We start from the raw sequence: 26,589 nt of genomic DNA on the forward strand, positions 1-26,589 counted from the left end.
TAAATTCTAACATTCTCCTGGTTTTGGTGATGTATTCAAGATGCATCCTAGCAACCAAATATTAACGTAAAAAATTGTATGTATTATCAGTCACCTATGTATAATAATACCTAGGTGTTTTCTAGGTGGTAGCAACTATTTTACGCCTCTTATGTATAATAACTTACTTAATTCTTTCAGTAATCTGTGAAGTAGAAACTATTATTATCTCCATTTTACAAATGAGGGAAACTGAGGCACAGGATGCAGGGTTAGTGGCAGAGCCCCCGTGTTCAAGCCCCAGGTGATCTGTTTCAAGAGTTCAGATTCTTAACTGCCGTGGTACATATCCCTTTCCCAAAGCAGTACGGCACAGCGAGGCGTGTCTGTATGTGCTCGGTGTGTATTTTGTGTATATATGTGTAGTGTAACTAATTGTGTTTCCATATGTCCCTATGATAAATATGAAAGAATATGATCAGAAGTGGAGTCTATATAATGATGTCCAGTTGAAATTTAAGTCGTTCATTATCTGACAATCACGGAAGTCTGGTTAGTTTGATGTTATGTTGACAGAATGCCTAAGTATTTAAGTACATTATTAACTTACATTCAGTTATATGTGATTATATATGTAGAAATAGAAGAAAAACTCCCTCCAAGAGATAAAGTTAGATATACATAAACATACTCTCTCTGATGACTACCTACCACTTTCTGTTCTTTATTCTTCATTACAAATCAGAAAGCCTGAAGTGAGGCTAGAATGTCATTGTATTGGTGTCATTTTCATGGATTCATTTTCAGATACCCTAAAAATTACCCTCTCCTTGGCAAGTTACTTCAGTACCTGAATTCTTTCTTGTGCTGCATGTGGCTCTAGTTGAAGAAGTGGTGGTAACTTTGGCTCAGAAATTTTGTTTTTAGGGGAGATTATCTTTCAAGATAGATGTTTGCGGTATAAATAGGGGAGAAAAGCAGCACACCTGTTACTTCTAACATAAGTCCCAATTTTAGTTTCAAGTTTGACATGTAATAATGTGCTTTAAGAATATATAACCATTATTGGCTTATATGAGAGACATGCTTTATGCAATACATCCACCAAGAATTGGGGAAAATAAAAGACCAGATTATGGAGAACACAGCCAAATACCCAGTACTGATTTGTTACAAGGTAAAAAGACATTTGTATGGATTATGATTTTTCTATTTATGCTTGCTTTTGGGCTTTCACTAAGTTTAGTTTGTTTTACTTTCTTTGCATTGCTCTTAACAAATTTTAATTTAATAGCAAATAGGACTGTACCAGTTTTCTTGGGAATGTGAAAAAGCAGCCAGTTTGTGATTCCTAATATATTCAAACTTTCTACGAAAGGGAAATTAAGGATTATTTGTAATAGCAGAATATTAGAAAAAACCTGAATGTTTGTCCATAGGAGACCAATTGAATAAACTATAACGCTTAAAAGAGTAAGGACAATTTCTGTGAGCCCATATGGAATGATTTACTTTCTGTCTTTACAGTGTATCAGTTGCAACAGGAAGCCCCTCATCCTCGAAGAATTACCTGTACTAATGAGGTGGGTATGATGAAACTGTTAGAACAAAATGTCTCTCAATCATCTGTTTCCTGAACTTTGACCTTACTCAGTAGCATGTTATTTGTGGGGTTAGCCAGTTATATTAGCATCAAGAAATTGTACTTGAATGCATTTTTCTTAATATTCTTCTCAATTAAAATAACTGCCACTTTTTTCCTATTTTTTTATTATTATGTTATGTTAATCACCATACATTACATCATTAGTTTTTGATGTAGTGTTCCATGATTCATTGTTTGTGCCTAACACCCAGTGCTCCACGCAGAGTGTGCCCTCTTTAATACCCATCACCGGGCTAACCCATCCCCCACCCTCCTCCCCTCTAGAACCCTCAGTTTGTTTCTCAGAGTCCATCGTCTCTCATGGTTCTTCTCCCCCTTCGATTTTACCCCCTTCATTCTTCCCCTCCTGCTATCTTCTTCTTTTTTTTTTTTTTTTTTTTTAACATATATTGTATTACTTGTGTCAGAGGTACTGTGCTGAGTGAAATAAGTCAATCAGAGAAAGACATGTATCCTATGACCTCACTGATATGAGGAATTCTTAATCTCAGGAAACAAACTGAGGGTTGCTGGAGTGGTGGGGGGTGGGAGGGATGGGGTGGCTGGGTGATAGACACTGGGGAGGGTATGTGCTATGGTGAGCGCTGTGAATTGTGCAAGACTGTTGAATCACAGATCTGTACCTCTGTAACTGCCCCTTTTTAATGAACGGTTCAGAACACAGTATAGAATGGTGACAGTATAGTTTAATATTCTCAGTTAAGTCATATATTCTTCCAATTTTTATTTTTTATTCTTTTTTTTTAAAGATTTTATTTATTTGAGAGAGAGAATGAGAGAGAGAGAGAGCATGAGAGGGGAGAGGGTCAGAAAGAGAAGCAGACTCCCTGCCGAGCAGGGAGCCCGATGCGGGACTCGATCCCGGGACTCCAGGATCATGACCTGAGCCGAAGGCAGTCGCTTAACCAACTGAGCCACCCAGGCACCCTATTTTTTATTCTTTTTGAAACAAAGTTTGAAGGCATTGAAGTAACTTTTCCAGTAAGAAAAGATTTAAATTGTGGTTTTAAAAATGAGCAGAAGACATGAACAGTTCACCAAAAAAGATATGACTTATCAAAATGTATGAAATGATGTTCAACTTCATGAACAATAAGAGAAATGCAAATTAAAATACACGGAGAGAGACCATTGTCACCTTTTCAAATTGGCAAAAGTTCAGAAGATTAGAATATGCTTAGCTGGTAAGTCTGTGAAGAAACAAACACATTCTGACATGGCTGATAGGAATGTGAAGTGCTACAATCTTATGGGAGTTTTGTAATACCTGACAAAACTCTGCCCGCGTTTTCCTCCCAGTCCAAGTTCTAGTGATTTACCCTGATGAATTACCTGTACAAATAGGGAATTACATATGCCCAAAGTTGTTTATTATAGGATTATTTGTAACAGCACAATATTAGAAAAAGCCTAAATGTCTGTCCATAGGAGCCTGATTGAATAAACTGGGATATTAAAAAGAATAAGGAAGATTTCTATGAGTTGATCTGGAATGATTTCCAAATAGAAAATATATATATAAACATTGGAAATACAATAATTTCAGTTAGACCCACTGCAATAAAGAGAGTCAAATGAGTTTCTTTGTTTTCTAGGGCATATGAAAGTGATGTTCACACTATAGTCTATTAAGCATGCAATAGCATTATGTCTGAAAACACAATGTACACACCTTAATTTAAAAATACTTTATTGCTACAAATGCCGTCATGGGAGCTTTCAGTGAATTGTGATCTCTTTGCTGCTGGAGGTCCATGCTTCAGTGCTGATGGCTGCGATTAATCAGGGCTGTGATTGCTGAAGGTGCGGGTAGCTGTAGCAATGTTTTAAAATAAGACAACAATGAAATTTGCCGCATTGATGGACTCTTCCTTTCATGAACAGTTTCTTGGTAGCATGTGATGCTCTTTGATAGCATTTTCCCTACAGCAGAACTTCTTTCAAAATTGGAGTCAGCGAAACCCTGCTGCCTCTTTGTCAACTAAGTTTATGGAATACTCTAAATCCTTGGTTGTCATTTCCAGAGTCTTCCCAGCATCTTGATCAGCAGTAGATTCCATCTCAAGAAATCACTTTCTTTGCTCATGCAAAGAGCAGCTCCTCATTTGTTCAAGTTTTATCATGGGATTGCAGCAGTTCAGTCACATCTTTGGGCTCCACTTCTAGTTCTCTTCTGTTTCCACCACATCTGTAGTTGCTTTCTCCAGTGAAGTCTTGAACCCCTCAAAGCCATCCATGAGGGTTGGAATCAACTTCTTCCCAACTCCTATATTTAATGTTGCTATTTTGACCTCTTAGGAATCATGAATGTTTTTAATGACATCTAGAATGGTGAATCCTTTCCTCAAGGTTTTCAGTTGTCCATCAGAGGAATCACTATCTATGGCCGCAGTAGCCTTATGAGATGTATTTCTTAAACAGTAAGACTTGAAAGTCAAAATTATTCCTTGATTCATGGGCTGTAGAATGCATGTTGAGTTAGCAGGCATGAAAACATCATCAGTCTTGTTGTACATCTCCATCAGAGCTCTTGGGTGACCCAAAGTGTGTTGTCAGTGAGCTGTAATATTTTGAAAGGAATCTTTTTTTCAGGGCAGTAGGTCTCAACAGTGGGCTTAAAATATTCCGTAATTTGAGTTGTAAACAGATGTGCTGTCATCCAGACTTTATGGTTCCATTTATAGAGCACAGGCAGAGTAGATTGAGTGTAGTTCTTAAGGGCCCTAAGATTTTCAGAATGTTCAAGGAGCCTTGCTTCAGCTTAAAGTTACCAGCTGCATTAGTCCTTAACAAGAGTCAGCTTGTTTTTTGAAGCTTGGAAACCAGGCATTGACTTCTCTCTAGCTATGAAAGTCCTAGATGGCATCGTCTTTTAATACAAGGCTATTTCATCTACAATGAACATCTGTTGTTTAGGGTAGCCACTTTCATGAATGATCCCAGCTGGATCGTCTGGAGAACTTGCTGCAGCTTCTACATCAGCACTTGCTGCTTCCCCTTGCTGTGAAGGTGGCTTCTTTCCCTAAACCTCATGAACCGGCTCTGCCAGCTTCCAACTTGTCTTCTGCAGCCTCCTCACCTCTCTCAGCCGCCTTAGAGTTAAGGAGAGTTAGGGCCTTAGTCTGGATCAGGTTTTAGCTTCAGGGAATGTTGTGGCTGGTTTGATCTTCCATCCAGACCACTAAAACTTTCTCCATTATCAGCAATAAGGTGGTTTTGCTTTCTTATCATTCATGTGTTCACTGGAGTAGCACATTTTTTTCTTACATGATTCTAATTCTTTTTATTGTGGCAAAACACATGGCATAAACTTTACTATTATAACCATTTTTTAATTTAAATTCAATAAGTCAAGGTATAGTACATTATTAGTTTTTGATATAATGTTCAGTGATTGATTAGTTGAGTATATCACCCAGTGCCCATCCCCCTACCCACCTCCCTTTCCACAACCCTCAGTTTGTTTCCTGGAGTCCAGAGTCTCATATGGTTTGTCATATGGGATTTCTTCCCATTCAGTTTTCCTTCCCCCCTACCCCTGTGGTCCTTTTAATTTTTTTTCAAGAATTTTTCCTTTGCATTCACAGCTTGGCTAACTGGTACAAGAGGCCTAGCTTTTGGCCTGTCTCCGCTTTCGACGTGCCTTCCTCACTAAGCTTCATCATTTCGTGCTTTTGATTTAAAGTGAGAGATGTGTGACTCTTTGTTTCCCTTGAACACTTAGAGGCTACTGTAGGGTTATTAATTGGCCTAATTTCAATATCGTTGTGTCTCAGGGAATAGATCTGAGGAGTAGGAGGGAGATGGGGGAATGTCCGGTTGGTGGAGAAGTCAGAATACAGAACATGTAGCAATCAAGTTTGCGGTCTTATACGGGTGCAGTTTGTGGCGCTCCAAAACAATTACAATAGTGACACTGAAGATCCCTGATGACAGGTCACCATAACAAATATGATAATAATGACAAAGTTTGAAATACTCTGAGAACTACCAAGTTGTGACACAGAGACACAAAGTGAGCAAATGCTGTTGGAAAAATGGCAGGAAAAGCCTTGTTTGATGCAGGGTTGCCAGAAACCTTCAACTTGTAAAAAAACACAGTATCTGTGACACACAGTAAAGTGAAGCACAATAAAATGAGGTATGCCTGTATGGTAATTATGGTCCATTTTTAGTAATGAAGAAGGGAAAAATTGAAAAAAAAATAAAGCTTATCTTTGCAAAAGAGAAACACAGGAAGGATTAACCCAGAGACCAATGAAATAATTATCTGTAAGGAGTGTCGGTGGGGGGAGGGCAGTGTGGGGAAGATGAGGGTGGAAGTTAGACTCCCTGAGGATATGTTTTTCTATAGTTGTGACTTTTGAACTGTGCAAGTATTTCACATATTCAAACAACAAAATTAAGCAAAAAATGATAAAAAGAGCAAATCTTAAATTTGAATACAAATAGAAACAAATGAACCTAACAAATTCGTAACATACCCCAAAATTAATTTAAGTAGCTTATAAATACTTTGACTGTAAAGACTTGGGGGGAAATATTCTAAGAATCATAACCTACAAAGAGATCTTTATACTTAGCAATTTGTTGTTGTTAGTGGTACTTGTATAGTAATTCTGAAATGATTTTGTGTGTAATACAGGACAGAGCAAATGAGTCACTATATTGGATTTTGGGGAACCAGTGTTCTGAGGAGATACAAATATGGAGTAGGGGGAACTTGAGAAGTACAGATTGGTATGGAATTTGAACTGGAGGTATAAATATGAACTCACAGATTTTTAAAAATGTATTTTCTCTGTCAGTCCATGGAAAGGCCTTAGAAGCAATGATGCCCTAGTAAGAATGAACACACTCAGTGCCCAAAGGCTGGTTTCCAAACACTATTTCCTGAAAGGAGCCAACGCTCCTTAGAGAAATTCCTGATTCCAGAACCTGGGGCAATGAGATCCTAGAACATTTTATATCGGAAAGCAAGGAGAGCTCAGAAATGGATGGGGACATGTCAAAAGACCTAGCAGCCCACCTGAAAGAAGGGTTCTCACAGGCCAAATTTGGGACAATTTGATAATCAAAAAGAAAAATGATAGTAATGAATTATAACACACTGAATGAAAAGATAATATGTTAGTTAGTCCATAGTGGTACTTACCAAAAAAACCCTACCCCAATACAAAGAAAAAACAGGGGAGAGGGGCAGAATGTAAAGTTGTCCTTTACAGCAGAAGGGTGGCTAAATGTGTAGAGTGATAATGATTTGTGCTGATAATTGAGTCAGGCAAGGATCATCATTGACCATTAAAATTGAGTGAAAGATTGTAGGTGAAGAGGATATATACATGGTCTCAAGGTGTCAGCCTACCAATTATTTATGAATTGCAAAGAGAAAGATATGTTTTCTTAGTGGAGATCTGGCAGTCACACCTTTATCCATGTGATCAAATTTAGCATTACCTGTAATGGGTCAAACTGACATGTCTCCAGAAGTGATGTAATGAGGCACACACAACACCATCTATATGGTATTTCTGCCAAAATGCTTAACTTCTTTCTTTTTATGAAGTATAAATCAGACAAATCCAAAATGTGTACATTCTATAAGACATCTGTCCTGCAAATGTCATTTTCGTAAAAGAAATAACAGTGGTGGGACCATTCTACAATGAAGGAGACTAAATGCCACCCAACTGCGGTACAGGTACCTTGATAGGGTCCTAGAAATAGAGATCCCTCTCTCTCTCTAAAGCTACATATTTGGGGTATAATTAGAGAAATTTGAATAAGAACTATATTAGGTAATATGGAATCATAATAACTTTCTTAGATGATACACTATTTAAAGGAATTGCTTCTCCATTGTTCAAAAAATGTTGAAATGGAGCTTGTTATTATGAAAACTGGTTAAAAAACGCTGAATAGCTCTGAAAGCATAGAGTCATAAAGAGTATTAATTTATCAAATTAGTTAGGGATTTCATGAGATTATCTTTTAAATGTCATGTTGCAGTTTAAATATTTGTAGGTGTCCAGTCTGCACATATGTATGTACGGAATAAGTATGTAGTGTTTAATGGTGGCATTTTATTGCTACTGTGCCATGATCAAGGATGATGAAATAATTTTATGTGTAGTGAGAATTTTTTTTAAAATGCTGTTTAAAAAAAAAGTTTCATTTTGTTTTATACTCTGACCAGACACAGCCTTTTAAACTTTTAACAGAAAGTGAGATTTTGGCGGTAGTTCTGTGAAAAGGCTGAAAGTACTAGTAACACAATTACCTTTCTTTTTTCTTTTTTTTATAGATAAGAACTTATATTTATTTATTTTCTTTTTTTATTCTATGTTAATCACCATACATTACACCATTAGTTTTTGATGTAGTGTTCCATGGTTCATATACACAATTATCTTTCTTGAGGAATATCTATACTTTGCCTTTCTCAAAAGAATTTGAGGCCACACAAATGAAGACATAATAAAAGGAAGAAGAAGAGAAAAGTTGAAGAAGATAAAAAAGAAACAGCAGATGTGTAAATTGATGGCATTGCTGATTGAGGATCAATAACGTTGTGTGAAGAGGGAATTACAGTAATAACAGTACGTAACCCTTGAGGACCAGAAAGGCTAATAAGATCCAGTTTTTACCTGAACTAAATTCTTTTCAAAAAATCATGTGGCTTATTATATAAAGTGCATTTATTGATGTTACGTTGACCAACTGTAGTTTCACAGCCCGTGCAGAAGTGGACTTTCGATCCTTTCTCATAGCAGCAGGCATAACATTAAGGAACAACAGTCACTGAAGCTAATTTTGAAAGTTCCAAGTATATAGGCTTCTGGTGCTCCACTTTGATACAAACATGGAATGCTAGGAGACTGGCTGGCTCTTAGAGTCTCTGAAAATAATTTCTCTTGATTTAGTTTTGTGATGCAGTTGACTGAATACTGTCATCCACTGAAAAACAAGAGTGTCATATTCTGCACTGTTGGTTAAAGGAAGGCATAGAAGCACTGGGAAACAAAGGGTACAATTGAGATTTTCTTATTTAAATTGTTTTCACTCTGCTTAGTTTTCTTTCACAAGAAATTAGTAATCATGTTCTAAGGGCAAATTGGTGGGCACGGAATGCTGCTCTGTGGGCAGAAGTGTTTACCGTGGACTGGCTCTCCTACCATATTGTAACCACCTTCTCATGTTGTTCAAAACTAATAATCTATTAGCTACTCAACTTTGACAGCTTAATAAAGATTAATTATGCGTAAATAAAGTATGTACATTTAATTAGCAAATTAGTGATAACAACTTGTTTCTATATTTGACCAATCTCTATAACACTCAACAATGTCTTTCTGTTTTTACCTGGTGATAACTAAAGGGCAATTAATAAAGAGCAGGAAAGGTCTCATTTTAAAGAAATGACATCCCCATTCGATATTGCTCTAATGGTTGAATTTATAAATATAGATATTGAGAGTATATCGCTAGTGCTGCTCATCTACTTATTTTGAGCAATATTCAGTCTCATTAAATGCCTGTAAAAACAATCAAATAACTTAGATATCTATTTGAAATGAAAGTAAAGCATTAATCATCAGTGAGATGGAGCTAACATAAAATACTTATTGAATAAAGAAAGTTTCAGTTTTAGTCTTGATTAAATGATAAATAGCTGGCTTGGGAGAATTAAAGGTTCTTGGGAGTGATGAGCACTAAAAATAAAACTGTACTGAGCAACCACTTGCTGTTCAACCTCAAATATTTAACTGAGGAATTGGATTTGGGACATTAAACACTAAGTGGTCACTGTGTTTAAGGGGGAAAAGGCAACAGGATTTAATTACCACTGAAATGTGTAGAAGAAAAGAGAAAAGTTAATGCAGTAGATAAACTGATGGTTCTTTTAAACAAAGGTTATTAAGTTCTGTGGGTACCTGAATTATTCAACTGTTAAATCATAAATTATTGATGACGGTACTCTAAAACACAATATATCTAATAGTAAGAAGTAGAATAATTTGACAGAAAATAAAATTGTAACTAATACACTTTTTCTCATTTCAGAAGATCTTACCAGTTGCCATTGTGAATTTAACACTGCCATGTTAAAATACAGAACATTTTTTTATTAAAAGCTATTGTTAGGAGAAAATTTTGAAATTTAAAATAAATAAATCTTTTTAAAGGGAAGGATATCCAGGTCCATGACTAAGTACTTTAGGCATGCTTTAGAGACTAAGCAAATACGTAAAAGCTTGAAAATGATTCTTAATAATATTGTTACAGTGCAGTTTTATCTTATGGGGGAGTTAATTCTGAATTTAGCATATGAAGTGGAAGTCTTACATAATCAGAATTACCCTGGAAATCCCTTATCACCTATAAAGTAATGGTACATATGTTTGTGTATACAACTCTGGGTCAATAGAGAACTGTATAAGTATATAATTCAATGAAATATAGTTTATAATATAAAATGTATACTTAGATGATTTTCAATTATGTAAAAAGTGATTTTGTTAGTTTATGTCAAGTACCTGGTTGAATTGAAACAAATGTATATACATATGGGGTGTGTGTGTGCGTGCGTGCGTGTGCATATGTGTGTATATAGAGACGCAGACACAAGTATACACTACGGGAGTATAAGATATGCATATTTACGCAGAGATATCAAAGAACTTCCATATTTTTAGTTGATTCATACTAATATGGTATAAATCAAACTAGTTTGGTATTTGAGCATCCTTAAACATGGAGCCTTAAAATGGATACACTGTTATTTTTTCTGGCAGCCAAATAGTGGGAATATAGTTACGATTTTTTAAATGCATGAAACCAAATCTCTCCTCTCTGTGACATATTTTTGAAGCTAACGTTTCAGGGAACTAGAAAGCATTTTTGAGGAAGCTTCTTATTACAACAACAGTTGTGTTTTTCTAGGGTAAATGGGTAAAGCAGACTGAGGCTGGACAGAATGCACCAAACTCAAGTTCAGTGCTGTTAGTGTAATGAGAAATATAGAGAAAGTTACACATTTCATGTTGTATTCTAATTCTAGTCACAATACCAGTTAGATGTATATTTGATGTACATTTTGCTAGCACATGTTTTAAAAAGTCTCTCTTCAAGTCTGGTCATATAAGTAGGAAATTGACTGTAAACGTTTCTTTACTTACTGTCTCACTCCAGTAGATTATATTCAGCACCTGGCTATGAAGACTTGTATGTAATAAAGATTCTTATATGTTTACTGGATGAATGAATGAATGAATGAATATTGTTGTGCAACTTATTTTACAACATAATGCTCTTATTATATGGTTTACAAAAACGTGTATTAATGTCTGTAGCTCTTAGGCTCCCGTCCTTTCTGTGGCATGTGTGTATTCATTGAATCAGTATTCTCTGAGGGTCTTCTCTCTGCTAAATCTTTAGAATTTGAGGCAAATAAAACAAGTCCCTCCTCCTCAAGGATCTTCCTGTCTAGGTGGAGGAAGGAGCAGTGAATCCGGCATTATAGCAGGCTCGGTGGTAATTCCCTCGTTACGTGTGTGCAGTTCCTAAGGGCAACTGCAGAGTACTTGTGGGAGCATGGCAGATGCAACCCCAGAGCTAAGCAGGCATCACTAATAAAAACTTCTGTGTATAAGCGTAGACATTTGGAGTTTATCCTGATAGCTATGGGAAATGAAAGTGTTAATGTGATCAGATTTAGGCATAGAAAGCACATTCTGTCTGCAGTGTGGAAGATGGACTAGAAAGGAAGATGGACATTTTAGAGACAAAAAAACTGGTTTAGGAGGGGTTACGGTAATCCTAGTGAAAAGTGATAAAGGCATATAAACTGTTTCTGAGAATAACCAAGAGGGGCAGGAAATGGCAATACATAAAGCGGGAGAATTCACAGGACTTTGGTGAGTATATAGTCATGGGGTCGAATGAGAGAGAGAAGTCTAGTAGATGTTGATGAACCAGTCTGCTTCCCTCTCATGATCTTCTCTAATGTCATACTTGCTTGGCAAAACCACAACCCTGTTTAAATCCACTCCTGCCTACTTTGCATGTACTCCCAAGAAATTGAATATGGCTGGAGAAAAATAAAGTGCTGAACAGGCTTCACATTAAATTTATGAACCTCGAGTTGATACTTACTCCTCCCTGGTAGGCATACTGTGCTTTCCCCTCAAACCTTTACTACCTTATTCCTCCTCTCCTTCTCAGCTATAATTTATATCCTACTTTATTCCTGATTGAAGCAACTAGAAGAGAACTTCCACAAACTTTCAATGCCACATCGACTCCACCTTTAGCATTTGGGTCCATGCTTTCTGCATTCTTGGCCTGTTATCATAGATCATGGCCAGCTCTCCCAATACACTAGACCCTATTTCCTCTCATCTACTTAGGGACCTAATCCTAGCAGTGCCCCCTCTCCTTCATCATCAACGTTTTTCTCTTTTTACATCAGCCCATGAATATCCTGTTATTTCTCCCATCTTAAAAAATTATCTTGACCCTACTTTATCCATCTGCCCTGCCCAATTTGTAGAAAACACTTGAAAGTACTGTCAGTACTTGCTCTTTCCAATCCTGCTCCTCCTATTTTCTCTTAAACCTACTTAAGCCAGGCTGTTACCCACTACCGCTCCATCAGAACTGCGTAGGCAAGGTCACCAGTGACTTCCACCTTGCTCAGTCTCATGGTCAGTTCTTTTGCTTAGCCTGTCAGCAGCACGGGGTGCAGAGGATGACTCTTGCCTTGATACGCTTTTCTCACTTCATTTCTAGGACGTTACAGTCTTGGTTTTTCTCCTGCGTTCACAGTCACCTTTGCTGGTTCTTCTTCTCCCTGACCTCGATGTTCAGATACTCCAGGGCTCAGTCCTTGATCTTCATTTCTTCTCTGCTTGTATTTATTCCCTGACAGTGTTGCCAGTTTCAGATTTTAATACAACTTATGTTTCCAGTCCAGTCCTCTTTCCCCAAATTCCAGACCAGGTAATCGATTGCCCCTTACTCGACATCCTCCCTTGATGCCATCTCAAATGTAACACATTCAAAGCAGAACTGACATTTATCTTCCTCCCAAAACCTGCTCTTACCACAAAAGGTGTCCACATGTCAGTTAATGGCAGTTCCTTCCAGTTGCTTAGATCAGAAACCAGGTATCGTCCTTGATTTTTTTTTTTTTCTCTCACCGTCCCATGATTAATTCATCAGGAAATCATTCGGGGTCTATTTTCAGAATACGTGCACAATATGTTAACAGTCCTATCACTTCTTACTATTTCCTTGGCTACGATTTGGGTATGAACTGTGGGAACTGCTAGATGCCCACCAAAATCCATTCTTCCTTTCTTGAGAAACCTGGTTGGACTAAATTTCTCCATCTTCATTTATATAGTTATGTCCATATGACAGTTTTCTCTTGTGGAATAGAAGTGAACTTGAGTGCTGGACCCATTAAAACTTCCCATCTAAGTTCCTCCATATTATGTTCCTTCCTGCTTGGATTCGGATAAAAACAGGGGACCTCGAAAAGATGGTGGCAGAGCTAAAAGATGGAAGCTGTCTGGATGTAGGACAGTTGTCTTCCTGATGCTATACAAGCAAGCGATAAACTTCTGTTATGTCTAGTTAGCATGTATTTCAATCGATTGGTCATAGTAAATTATTCTACCCCAACATACAGTAATCTCTCAGTTGTGTAACTGAAGTAGTTCTCAACTGATCTTTCCCCTTGTAGTCTGTTCTCATCACAGAATGTTCCTTTTAAAGTTTCAGTCAGATCTTGTCACTCTTCTACTCAGAACTGTGCATCGGCTCCCCATTTCACCCAGAGTAAAAGCCAAGTCCTTACGAGGACTTCCAAGGCCCTACATAATCTCCCCAGCACTTTATTTTTCTGTGCTGATCTCCTCTCCTCTCCTTCTCCCCCCTGCTTCGAGCGTTCCAGCCTTCTTGTTCTTCCACATCTTCTAGCTGTGTTTCTCTCCAAGCCCCTGCATCATCTCCTCTCCCTGGAATGTTCTCTCTAATATCCAGATGGCTACTTCTTCATATCCTTCCGGTCTTCTCAAGTCCTCCCTTCTCGATGAGGCCCGTCCTGACCATTGTATTTAAAATTATATTTTACCACCCCCCAGCATTTACAAGTCTTACTTACTCTATTTTGTTTTTATAAGACTTCTCATTTTGTGACATTCTATAATATATAGTTTACTTATTTATTATGTTTATTGTTTATTGTGATCTTCTCTTCCTTGAATATAAGCTCCATGAGGGTAGGGTCTTGATCTGTTTTGTTCATCAGTATGTCCCAGGCGCCTTGAACAGTGCTTGACACATTATGGTGCTTAAATAGAGACTTGTTAAGTGGATGAATGGGAGGTTTGAAGCATTCGTTTTATGTTTACTGTGTTTTAGAGGACATATTTTGTTAGGTGGGAGTATAAGAGTTTGTTTCAGAAGTGAGAGGAAAGCAGCAATTAAGGTGAAATCATAGCTTCACTGCTGATTACCGCTATATATTGACAGCCTATAGCTCAATTTTGATTCTATAAAAATAAAGATTATCATGTTCATAGAGCTCTTCGATGTTGTGATGATTGGTTACTTAACACTTAACAGAATACTTTGCAGCTGGAGAGCATTTTTTTATGAATTCTGAGAAGTAATATTGAATTATTAAAACCACCTATTTATTTTAAAATCAGCCTATCATTCAAAGGCCTGTTTTCACCTTATTTTACTTTTGAAATGCACCGCCCCCCCCTTTGGGTCATCTTTTGCTGTTGTTTAAAATTCAGTGTTCAGTAAGCAATGGGGTAGTAAGGTATGTTTTGATGTCAGAATCTATACCTTAATGTAGAAGTGTATTTATAAAATTGGAGATCACAGCTACAATTCCAAAAAGAACCCCTTTACCAGTTAACTGTTAAAAAACAGATTGGTGGTTTCCACCTCTTTACTACTATAACCCAGAAGTTACTTGAATCTAAAGTGGGAGAATAGTGAGTTCAAAGAATAGTGAATACAAAGAAAAAATTAACTGATATCAGGAAACTGAATTGGTTTTCAGCAAGTCACTAAGTAGTAATTACAGAGCTTAAAAGAAACCTCCATAAATATATGTTCTTTTTTTTTTTTAAGATTTTTTATTTATTTGAGAGAAAGAGCAGAGTGAGCGTGAACACACAGGTGGGGGGAGAGGCAGACAGAGAAGCAGACTCCCCGCTGAGCAGGGAGCCCGATGCGGGGCTCAATCCCAGGACCTTGGGATCATGACCTGAGCCAAAGGCAGACACCCAACTGACTGAGCCACCCAGGCGTCCCTTTAAATACGTATTCTTTATTGAATTTGTGAAATGTGACGGTAAATAGAGAGCTAACCTATTTGGCATGCTGAAGGTTAAGTCTAAAATACGGTAGAAAACAAGCTGCGTTCTTAGCACTTATAACTTTGGTCTAAATATCATCAAGAATGCTGCAGAATTGCGGAGGAAAGCAGGTACCTAGAAGTTTATCTTACTATTAATGGAGGATAAAAAGTTAAACAATATTTGTAAGTTCCATAACATTTCTGATCTCTTTTTTGTCACCACTTTCCTAAAATTCATTTCCAGCTCCCTGATGAGTACTTACTCTTCCACGATGCTGGCTCTGCTCTGTTTTTGTTTTGTTTTGAAGTTTCTGTAAGTTTAAATTTTTTTGACTTGTTGAAGCTGAACTGTTATCCATTTTGATATTTTCTATGGTGTACAATGCAGTGAGGGAAAAAACCCAGTAATTTAGAAAATGTAGTGTGAAAATTTGTGCTTCCATGGAAAGCTGCATTGTCTACACGTAGCACATCCTTCCCGGTTATCCAATTCCAGTCTTCCATTGTCTGAGCGGTTGTAAAACTCCTCTTCTTCTTCCTCTCTCTCCTCCCCTCCCTCCCCTCCCTCCCCTCTCCCCCCTCTCCCCGCTCTCCCTGTTCTCCTTCCTGACTTTAATACAGGAAACTAAAATAGAACCAAAGCTAGAGTTAAGTACTGAGTGACTTACTGTAAGTCTTTAAAAGCTAGAGTTGAGTACTGAGTGACTTACTGTAAGTCTTTAAAAGCTAGAGTTGAGTACTGAGTGACTTACTCTCAGTCTTTAATTCAGAATCTACCACTGTAGGAAGGAAATGTGCATTTTTCTCCCTTTTCTTCCTGCATACTGAGCCACTTTAAAAAACAATGTAAAACAAAATCTTGGCACTTGAAAATATTTGTACTTTTGTGTGTAGCCTTTATGTACATATTCTAGACTGCTGCCTGAAAAAATAATATTTGACTAGGGTTCTATTATTTCTTACAATTTCATGTATATATACCCTAATTTTTATAAGCCTCATATAGACTTCCAGACTAGGTTTAAAGTACCTGCCTCCAAGTACTGTTTTTACAATGGGAACAAGAAGGAGATAAGGATTTCATGTGACTTCTGACCAGGTCAATACCACTGTTAGAAAAGAGCAGCATGAAACATTTTGGAAATTTTCTGAGTGTTCTGCTTCATTGTTTTAGTAGCATTGCCTCTAGAAATATATATTCTTTAAATTTGAATTTAAATTAGAAAAATTTGGTGGGGGGGCGGCAACTGTTCTGAACTAAAGCCATGGGACAGAGTAAAAAAAATAATAACCTGAGAGCTGAATCTATAACATTGTGCGTGAGGAGAGAAGGGAATTAACATTTATAATACTTTTATTGTTTTTTCCTGTTTTCAGATTTCCTTTGCAGAGCAAGAAACATATTAAACAAGCTCTTCTTGTTTTTGTAGAAAATAAGATAAGAAATAAGACTTCTTTAATTTGAAAGAATGTGGTTGGTGAATTTGATTAAAATATTTTATATATGAAAAAAATAATTTATAACATTATGTTAAAAAATAACAATAAAAGAAAAAATAGTTCATTAGTTACCAAAACTACGGTAAATGTTAATTTAACAAATTCCATTGATATTTAAAATATTGTAAAATGGTATCTACTACTTACTGAATTCTTATATTTACTGTGCACTTTATGTCATATTGTCATATTCAGTAATGGTAGATTAACTTACAGTTTTCTTTCTCTGATAGCATGACCTACATTGTAGCAAACAAACTACAGCACCTTTTATTTCTAGTTGGAATGTGTTTTGTTCCCCTCATTTCCCATTTTTCCTACCCATGATATGGTATCATGAAAACAATGCTAACTATTAAATGTAGAAAATTAGAGAAAGCTAAAGCATGTAATTCAACCTAAGTACTAATTTAAAATCCTTTCTCACGTAGTCACATTGACTTCAGCCAGTTTTAGTCTGTTTTATTATGAACTTTATTTTTTTTTGAAATTTAGAAACAAGCATAAAATGTTTGTATAAGTACAAATATATTTTTATATTTTTATTTTTTATTTTTTATTTTTTTTTAAAGATTTTATTTATTTATTCATGAGAGACAGAGGGGGGGGTAGAGAGAGAGAGAGAGAGAGAGAGAGAGAGAGGCAGAGGGAGAAGCAGGCTCCCAAGGAGCAGGGAGCCCGATGCGGGACTTGATCCCAGGACCCTGGTATCATGACCTGAGCCGAAGGCAGTCGTTTAACCATCTGAGCCACCCAGGCACCCACAAATATATTTTTATTATTCCGTATAACATTTAAATTCCCAGGTGGATGTATTTGCAGATAAATTACTTGGGATCATTAATAATCATTGTTCATATTATTAACCCTTTTTAATTGATGATATCAGAGTAATGCTGTCCTGTCTGTGAGTTTGAAAAGACTATTCCAGATCACTACTTAAGTAATGATATCTGACACATCAGCAAAAATCTAAATGCTGTTGTAGGGAAGGAAAAACTTCTCCTTTATCCTCTTAGGTTCGGTGTCTGGGGCTTGCAAGTCAAACTGAAAAAAGAGAGATCAACAGTAGAAAAGGTCTATTTCATATGCACAAAGGGGAGGAGGGGCTCACAGCAGATACATGAAAACCCCAAAGAGGCAGTTTGATCCAGCGCTTATATACCACTTTGACAAGGGGTGATAAAGGGTGCTGAAGAGACCAGACAGAGCAAAAGGGGTTTGGGCCTTGGAAGGGTTAGGGTGAGTTGTGGAAAGGTGATTAGGAACTGTTTAGTAAATAAGGGGTTTTTGGTAAGGTTTATTATGCAGACTCCAGCTAGCTCAGTTGATAAGAATTGTCCCTGAAGTCATTGTGTTCTTCTCTCCCTGTTATGGGAGGGGAAACCTTTACGTAGGGAAATTTATGTCCTGCTTTGAGGTGAAAGGGGGAGGGCTCATTGTTCCTTCCCTGTTTGGGGTTTCTTAATCGCATTCAACTCAAAATAATCCTTATGCTGAAGTGGTATATTCTGTTCCCCTTCACTATATAGATAAAAGAGAAAAAAAAGTTAGTTTAAACTTATTTTATTTGATATTTCCATTATAGAAAAGCAGAAAAAGAGGCAATTGGTTTGTCAATTTATTTTGGACTCATTGCCTGTTACAACAGTACTGTATTAAGCATCCAATGTTTACCTAATTTCCTTTAATTCAGAGTTCTTTTGGGTAAAGCAAAATAGTTATTCATCAGTGTAAGACCTAATCAGTTGTGTTATGAAGATGACTACTTAGGCAATCAATGGAAGCACATTGTGCACTTAATGCGGGACTATCAACTAATCAGTATTGTCTTGGGTTGTAACACCGTTGGACTGCTGCACCATTTAAGGCCACCAGTACATCAGCCACACCAGTTCTTTGTACTGGTCCAGAATTTTCATCATTGAGTAGGGTGTATTCAAGAACTTTCTTTTTACCTCATTCCCATAGGCCTGATAAAGTGCTTTTCCTTTCAGCCACCTGCAAAGATCTTACGATTTGAGGGACCCCATTGGGGGGACTGTATCCTAATGTGCCTCAGACTCTAATATTAAGTTACACAAAAGTTAATCTCGATTTCTATTTTTTAAAGGTGATATCAGCTGTATCAGCAATGCATAAATGCATTCTTTATTTAACAAATTATATTACAGTCAATACTGAAGTCTCTCTTTTGCTTTCCCAATGGGCCCATCAGTTCAGTTCTCCCCAACCTTCCTGGAAGGAAACCATTTGAATTTGGTATATATTTTTCCAGATATCTCTCTAGTCTATAAATATAAAAGTATTAGTGTACATGGGCTTTTCCTAATTGGTGTCATACTGTATAATTATTCCATAACTTACGTTTGTATTCAGTGGTTTGTTTTGGTGACTTCTTCACCTTAGTCCCTATAGATCTGCATCATTCCTCCAGACTTCATCTACTATAAATCAGCTTACTTATTCCCCTACTGGTGTATATTGGTGTAAATATATTTATTTTCATTTTAAATTTTAATAATTTAAAATATTTCTTAATCTGTAATTTTATTTTTTAATTTTTAAATCATTAAAGTATAATTGATATACATTGTTACATTAGTTCAGGTATACAGCATATTGATTCAACAAGTCTATAGGTTACTCAGTGCTCACCACAGTAGGTGCAGTCACCATCTGTCACTGTGCAGTGTTACTACGGTATTATTGACTGTATTCTCTGTGCTGTACTTTTTTTTCTCCATGACTTATTTCATAACTGGAATTTTGTATCTCTTAATCCCCTTCATATATTTCACCCATCCCCTCCCTCGTGCTCCCCTCTGGCAACCCGGAATTTGTTCTCTGTATTTTAATAATCTGTTCATTTTGTTTTTTAGATTCCACTTATAAGTGAAATCATATGGTATTTGTCTTTCTCTATCCAACTTATTTCACTTTGCATAATGTCTCCATGTTATTGCAAATGTCAAGATCTCATTCTTTTTCATGGCTGAGTAGTAGTCCTTTGTGTGTGTGGGGGGTGTGTGTGTGTGTATACCTCATCTTCTTTTTCCATTCATCCGTCAGTGGACACTTGGACTACTTCCATAACATGGCTATTGTAAATAACACTGCAATAAACATAGGGGTGCATTTATCTTTCTGAATTGGTGTTTTTCATTTTCTTTGGGTAAATACCTGGTAGTGAATTGCTGGATTTTATGGTATTTCTATTTTTAATTTTTTTTAAAAAGTAAGCTCTATGCCCAACATGGGGCTTGAACTCATGACCCCAAGGTCAAGAGTCGCATGCTCTACTGACTGGGCCAACCAGATGCCCCTCTATTTTTAATTTTTGGAGGACCGTCCATACTGTTTTCCACAGTGGCTGCACCAGTTTGCATTCCCACCAAGTGTGCACAAGGTTTCCTTTTTCTCCACATCCTCAGCAACACTTGTTTCTTGTGTTTCTTAGTCTAGCCATTCTGGCAGGTGTAAGGTGATAAATCTTATTGTGGCTCTCATTTGCATTTCCCTGATAATTAGTGATGTCAAGCATCTTTTTATGTGTTTGTTTGCCATCTGTATGTCTTCTTGGAAAAATATCTATTCGGGTCATTCAGAGCCCAGTTGAAATGTCACCTTCTCAGGGAGGCCTTTCCTGACCACCCAACCTAAATACCTCACTAGCCCTCCCCTTTACATTACCCATTCTTATTTGTATTATAACACTTATTACTACTTTCTATTTTCCCTTTTTTTTCTTGCAACTTCTTGCCTGTCTCTAAGTTTCAAAAGAGTAATGACAGTTTTTGTCTTATTGCAGCAGTATGTCCCCTTCTAGGTAGGACGGTGCCTGTCACACATTTGACATTCAGTAAATGTTTCTTGAATGAATGGGCCACATACTCTCGTTCAGTCTACCCCAGTACAAATTCCTTAGAATCTTTTCTGCAGGGTCTTTCTTTAGCCACAGCCAGTACACCTGCCGTGGAGTGCCGTGGGGAGGACAGGGATAAACTCTGGTGAGGAAAGAGCTGATAGGAGGAAAAACGGACAAGATTATATTGAGGTGTGAACAGAATGGAAAATAAGGAGTAACGGGAAGGGAGAGGAAGCCACAATCTGTTCTGACACAATTGTGGCATTAAGTTTTTGATGTTTTATTTTACTTTTTGGATAAAGTGATGTAAATATTTTTTCACATTCATAAAATCCTCAAAATGAAAGATTAAATTTAATCCAACTATTTTTACATACACAGCCCTTTGTAGATAAGAAATAGGTCTGAGGGATGAAGTGACGAGTCCAAATGGCACAAATAACCTGCTGATAGACATGGGACTCCAGACTCTGATGTTCTGAATCTTATTCTAATTCTTTTTCTTTCGTATATGCTTTAATTTGCCACATATACAAAATGTTGAGTTAAGTTCTGAACATTTGCATTTTCACAAATATCTTTTTTTTTCTTCCCAAATAGGTAGAGAACAGACCAAAGTATTATGGAAGAGAGTAAGTATGGATTATGAGAAAACATTTTATAGATTGGAATATGTGAGAGAGACAGGTAAATGGATGCTTCTGCTCAAAATAAAAGCAAGATAAAGTTCTAGAGGGGAGGGGCTGGGGGGATGGGTTAGCCTGGTGATGGGTATTGAGGAGGGCACATTCTGCATGGAGCACTGGGTGTTATGAACAAACAATGAATCATGGAACAGTACACCAAAACAAATTATGTAATATATGGTGATTAACATAACAATAAAAAATTAAAAAAAAAGATAAAAGCAAGATAAAGGAGGTATTCAAGTTTGAATGAGTTAAATTATTTTTTTTGATTACAAATATAATTATTCTAATTGGTGAAAATAATGGAAAATAAAGACAAGTATAGAGAAGAAAAAAGCATGGAAAAATGTATGTATGGAATGATGTTAAAAGAAAGATGCAATATAAATAAATAATCCTAGATGTGTATGAGGAAAATGTATGTATTTGTGTGTATATGTATATACTAAGCATATCAGTGTATATTCATGTAGGTACATACAGCAGGGTGGGGGTGGTTCAGTGTATTTTTATACTTTTCTTTATTTTCCAGATTTTTTATAAGTAAATTTATGCTATGCAGAAATAGCTAGTGTTAATAGTCTGAAGTATTACCTTCTGAGGATCTCTTTTCCTAATGGTTTTACAAAATTGAGATTTTATACATATAATTTTATAGCCTGATTTTTCCACTTAATATTAATAATGAACATTTTTCTATTCTGTGAAAAATGTAATAATTTTTTAAATGCTTAATTTTTCTGATTATTAAAAAAATGAAATATAGCCCTTGGGAAAGAAGAAAAAATATCACCTATAATCCCATCATTCCTCGAATAAAGTCCTTTATTTCTCAAGACTTAAGATCGTATCAGATACACAATGATGCATATAGCAAGTTTTTTAAATTTTTAAAAAATTCTGTTTAAGTTTCCAACACTTTTGTGAATAGAACATAGGCCCTTAGGAGTTGGCGGGGAGCCACTGATGTTTTTTATGGTTGCACCATAATTTAATCACTTTGCTGCATTTTGGCATTTAGTTTGCTTCTAAACTATATTATTAAAAACAATACCATCAGAAACATCATAGCGCATAAAGCTTTTTCTGGGGTAGAAATTTTGGTTCAAATGGTATGAACAGTTTTACAGTTCTTTAAATATCCTTGTCAAGTTCTGTTCCAAAGTTTGCGTCCTTGATTGTGATTTTCTTTTAAATTAATTGAGTTTTTAAAAACAAACAAATATTAAATTTTACTAACTTTATTAACTGATGTCATGTAAACTTAAAACAATAGGCCAATACGCTGATCTAATGATATGTGTTACCGCCAGCGGTAGGTTACTGTCTTCTTGCCTCCGGCAGAGTCCGAGGGATCTGGTTCTAAACGATTGAGAAATATATGGAGATAAGAAATTCCCAGAGTCCACTTTTGAACCTAGCTGCTCTGATTGTCATGATTTGAACATACGTACCATGAACTGTCTTGGGACTTAAATTGAGAAAGACTGAACCATCCTCATGAGAAAAACCTTTCAAAAGCTTGCCACTTGCCCTCTAGTAAAGTCCCTAAATTATTAAGGTGCCACTTAAAAGGGCCTTTTAAATATATCATTCCAAAATCAAGTGACTGCTGTTTTTTCATACCAGTAAAAACCACAAAGTTTCACTTGAGCAATCCCTCAATTCAGTTATCCTTGAATTACTGAAAGGACATTATGTCTAAGTTCTTTGTAAATTGTAATTGTAAATCACCATATAAATATAAGATGGTTTTTTTCTTTTTAATAGTAATCATCTGTCACCACTGACATTTTTTTTCTTTTTCAGTGTTTCATGTCAGAATGCTATAGATGAATCTGCTGTCTTGGTGTAAAGAATGTGTTATTTATATTTTTTCTTCTTCATGCCTTTTCCCCTGTTAATCAAAAATAAGGTTTTATCAGGGAGTGAAAGCAGGTATTACTGTTGTTTGCTTTTGGCTTGAGTATCCAGTGATGCAGATTATGCACATTATTGGGCAATGATGCCAATTAAGGGCAACCCAGGGTCCTGGAAAATTGCCAACTTAAGACTGTGAGCCAGAATTCTGGAGCAGTGCCACTAGCGTGAAGGAAGGAAATGGGCACATTGCTGTATATTTTTTAGTATGTCCATATGGTCAGACAGCTACATAAGAAGGGAATTGTCCTCTTGAGAGAGTTGGTTGATCTTCCCTTAGATGGATGTGAATTTTGATTTCACAATTGTTAAATGGATTGGAGAGCTACTTTGGTGCGGTTCTTGTTACCACAGAGAAGCTGGCCAGGGGCCAGGCCCAGAGAAACACAAGCAGAGTTAAGCCCAACTGCTCCCCTTCGATTATATGGCAGTACTTTGTCTAGAAAACAACAAGAGAGGGTGGAGGGTTTTGTTTTATCTTGCTTTACTGACAAAAGGTGGAAAGCATTCAGTTTCTGAATTGACTTTTCTCGTAGGTTTCACGGCATGATCTCCCGAGAAGCAGCAGACCAGCTCTTGAGTGTGGCTGAGGGGAGTTACCTTATTCGTGAGAGCCAGCGTCAGCCGGGAACCTACACTTTGGCTTTAAGGTTGGTCATGGACCTGTAATTATAACTGTGCTTCATTTAAAACTCTCTTAATAGAGGGCTTTAAATTTTAAAAGCATCCAGCATGTAATTGAATTGGTTCTTGTTTTCTTGGGACCTAATTACCATTTTAATAGCTTTGAGACCCTTAAAAAATTCCTCATGAATGGTAGCACTCAGTAATTAAGAATTGAAAAACTTTTAAAGCATTTTTATTGTAGCTGCTTTCTTCTGTTTCATCTTACCCGTTTTCTCCCATCTGTCCTGCTGTGTCAGCTCCCATATACTTCTTGAATAAGGAGAGAAACTAAGAGAAAAGATCTTTGTAACTCATGAAATTAAAGCCAATATCATTTCTCTTAGGTTGGCTTTTGATTGAAGCAGCTTTTCTTGGGAGCTCTTGGCCCTTTCCTGTCAGCTGAACTTTGCCTAGTATTTGGCCGTTCTTATCTTAAAGAACAGTGCCCAGAAACAAATATTTCCATTAGCCCTGCAATAACAACAGAACAGTAATACAATAGCATGCTTATCCATTGGGCTTACTTCATGTCAAGCCTCCAACCTTATTTAATCTTCTCAGCAACTCTAGGATGTATGTACTGTTACGGTCTCCACTTTACAGAGAAGGAAACCGAGGACCTAGAGGTTGAGTAAAACTCGGCCAGGGTCATACATTGAATAATTTGTGTAGCTGATATTTGAACGCAGATAATCTGGCTTCAGAGTCTGTGTTCTTAGTCACTCTCCACTGCGCCCTCTCCAAAGGCTTGGAATAATTATCCATTGTCTTTGTGCATTCATTCATCTTTGGAAAAGACTTAAAAATAGAAACTTCCTAAGAAGGAGGTCATAGACATGGCAGTTTCTTTTGGTAGCCACAAGGAGAGAACGGAAAGATGATGTTGTTGCTCTAGTATGACCATGTGGAACTCCTCCAATCCCTTATGCCTGTCTGAGCAGGGATTGCTCTTAATCCCATTCACAAACCTTAATCTTCTTGATGAAAAGGTTGATATAATCCAGTACTGTTGTCTACCGAATTCGGCATCAGTTGTATACTTGGAGAATAAAGCTTGTTGCAGGCATGGAAATTTGCTTTTTATGGCAAATTATAAAGTATAAATTCCTCTTCACTTATTATGTTGTTTCTCAGGTTTAAATTATGGTATAGAGGGGGAAAAAAATCTGGGCTGGAAATTCAGATACTCATTTTACCACCAAATGAACTAAAGACAGATTTGGTGTAAATCACAGAATTTCCTGAGGTCAGTTTTTTCCTCTTTTTATGCCAAACATTTTGTAATTCTAGGATTCTGCAACACCCCATTTCCAAATAGTCTGGTTGTCTGTGTGTCTGGGGTAAATGAGTATACATGTAAAGACTTAGGGACCAGAATAGTGAAGAAGGAAGTGGGGTGAGGGAGAGACAGATATCTGCCCAACACTCTCTTCCTTTCCCCTTTTTTGCCATCTGCCCTAAATCCCTCCGAGATCACATAGTAAGTTACAGAACTGAATTTGAGTTCGGTGTCGCCTCACTGCAAGGTTCAGGTACTTTCCATTATACCATAATGCCACTCATCTTCTAGCGTGGCTGTCACTCACTTTTCACTGAATGACATCAGTGAACACCCTAGGGTCAAGGGTTAAGTGTGGAGAAAAGTAGCACACAAAGCTCCCAAGCTCTTCCTCCTTCCTACCTGTAGGAACTGTAGGAATACAGTCACTGTATTTGTATAATTACTTCCCATCCACTTCAGTCCAGGAAATCTGAGAATAGAATTTGGAGCATAGATGAGCATGAGATTGATGGGAATGTTTTTAATTCATATGTCTGGAGGACACATACAGCCTTTCTTTTGTTATTGAAAATGACCATAAAACTGTAAACGGAAAAAAAGAATAGTAATGAGTAAAAGGGGCTATAGTGGGAGTAGGGAATTTGTGAATACACATTGTGAGTAATTTATATGCTGAAATATGATCTTCCTTGTTTTGAACTAGATGTGTAGCCTGGAAGTGTTAAGGAGAATATGAAAAGAAGTCATATCGATATATCTGATAGTCCCCATTTCAGCTGATGATTCTCCCAATTCACATCAGTTTGTTTTGTTTTCAACATAATGTATGATCTGTTTGGGGGAGCCAGATTCATAATTTATAGCCATCAGTGTTCATTATGCATTTACCGTGTTAACCATAGGCCCTAATGTTAGGAACAACAAGCCCTTGAAGTCAGGTTGCTCCTTTGGCAGCTCAACCTCATGATGTCCAAAACTGAACTCATCAGTTTTCCTCCCAAATATGCTGTAACATCTATATTCCCTTTATTAGCTGATGACACTATTATTTAGTCAGCCCACAAGACCGAAACTAAGACCTCACTCTTCTTTTTTCTTAGTTTTATTTTAAGATGTTTGTAGGCCCTGGCACTACTGCATCTAGAGGCCTTCACCTCACATCATATCAGACACTATATCCCATATCAAATATGTTTTTGGTGTTAAGATTGTTTAAGTTTTTTAAACAATATAAGTTGCTTTTGAACATGGGAGGTCTTCTGTAATTAACATCTTACTTTCCTCTTGAGCACCATCTTCTCCCATACCCGATCTCAGCCTGAATTTCAGGCCAGGTTTTTCTGGCTTTTCTGCTTTGCTCATATTGACCCCTTGGTTCAAGAAAAATGATTGTTGCTCAATGAAAATTTTTTATTCGATAGAAGCATACAGACAGGCATCCACATGGTTAGAATGTGTAGTTGAAGATAAAATGCTAGCCCAAGCACTAGATTATACCTCATGTAGCATGAAGTAGTTCAGTGACTTTGGGATTTTCTGTGTATTGATTTTGACAACATTTGGATTAGTTGTAGTTTAAATATACATTGTAACTATGAGTTATAAAAAAACTAAGATCTAAGGAGTTTGGTTTTG

The 26,589-nt window shown here is 36.8% G+C and overlaps 1 protein-coding gene across 2 annotated transcripts in view; it reads left to right on the top strand.

Annotated features, from left to right (window-relative positions):
* The window catches only part of CHN1 (chimerin 1), a 195,002-nt gene that overhangs the window by 48,867 nt on the left and 119,546 nt on the right, over positions 1-26,589 (top strand). For both annotated transcript variants that reach the window (XM_025849933.2, XM_073882258.1), the window contains 3 exons: positions 1,507-1,562; positions 20,998-21,029; positions 23,543-23,656. In XM_025849933.2, the coding sequence (XP_025705718.1) occupies positions 1,507-1,562; positions 20,998-21,029; positions 23,543-23,656 (202 nt within the window). The remainder of the gene's footprint in view (positions 1-1,506; positions 1,563-20,997; positions 21,030-23,542; positions 23,657-26,589) is intronic.

This window comes from Callorhinus ursinus, unplaced genomic scaffold (assembly GCF_003265705.2).
Source record: "Callorhinus ursinus isolate GAN/ISIS: 27379988/994484 unplaced genomic scaffold, GSC_fseal_2.0 scaffold2, whole genome shotgun sequence".
In the NCBI taxonomy this organism is placed as follows: Eukaryota; Metazoa; Chordata; class Mammalia; order Carnivora; family Otariidae; genus Callorhinus; species Callorhinus ursinus.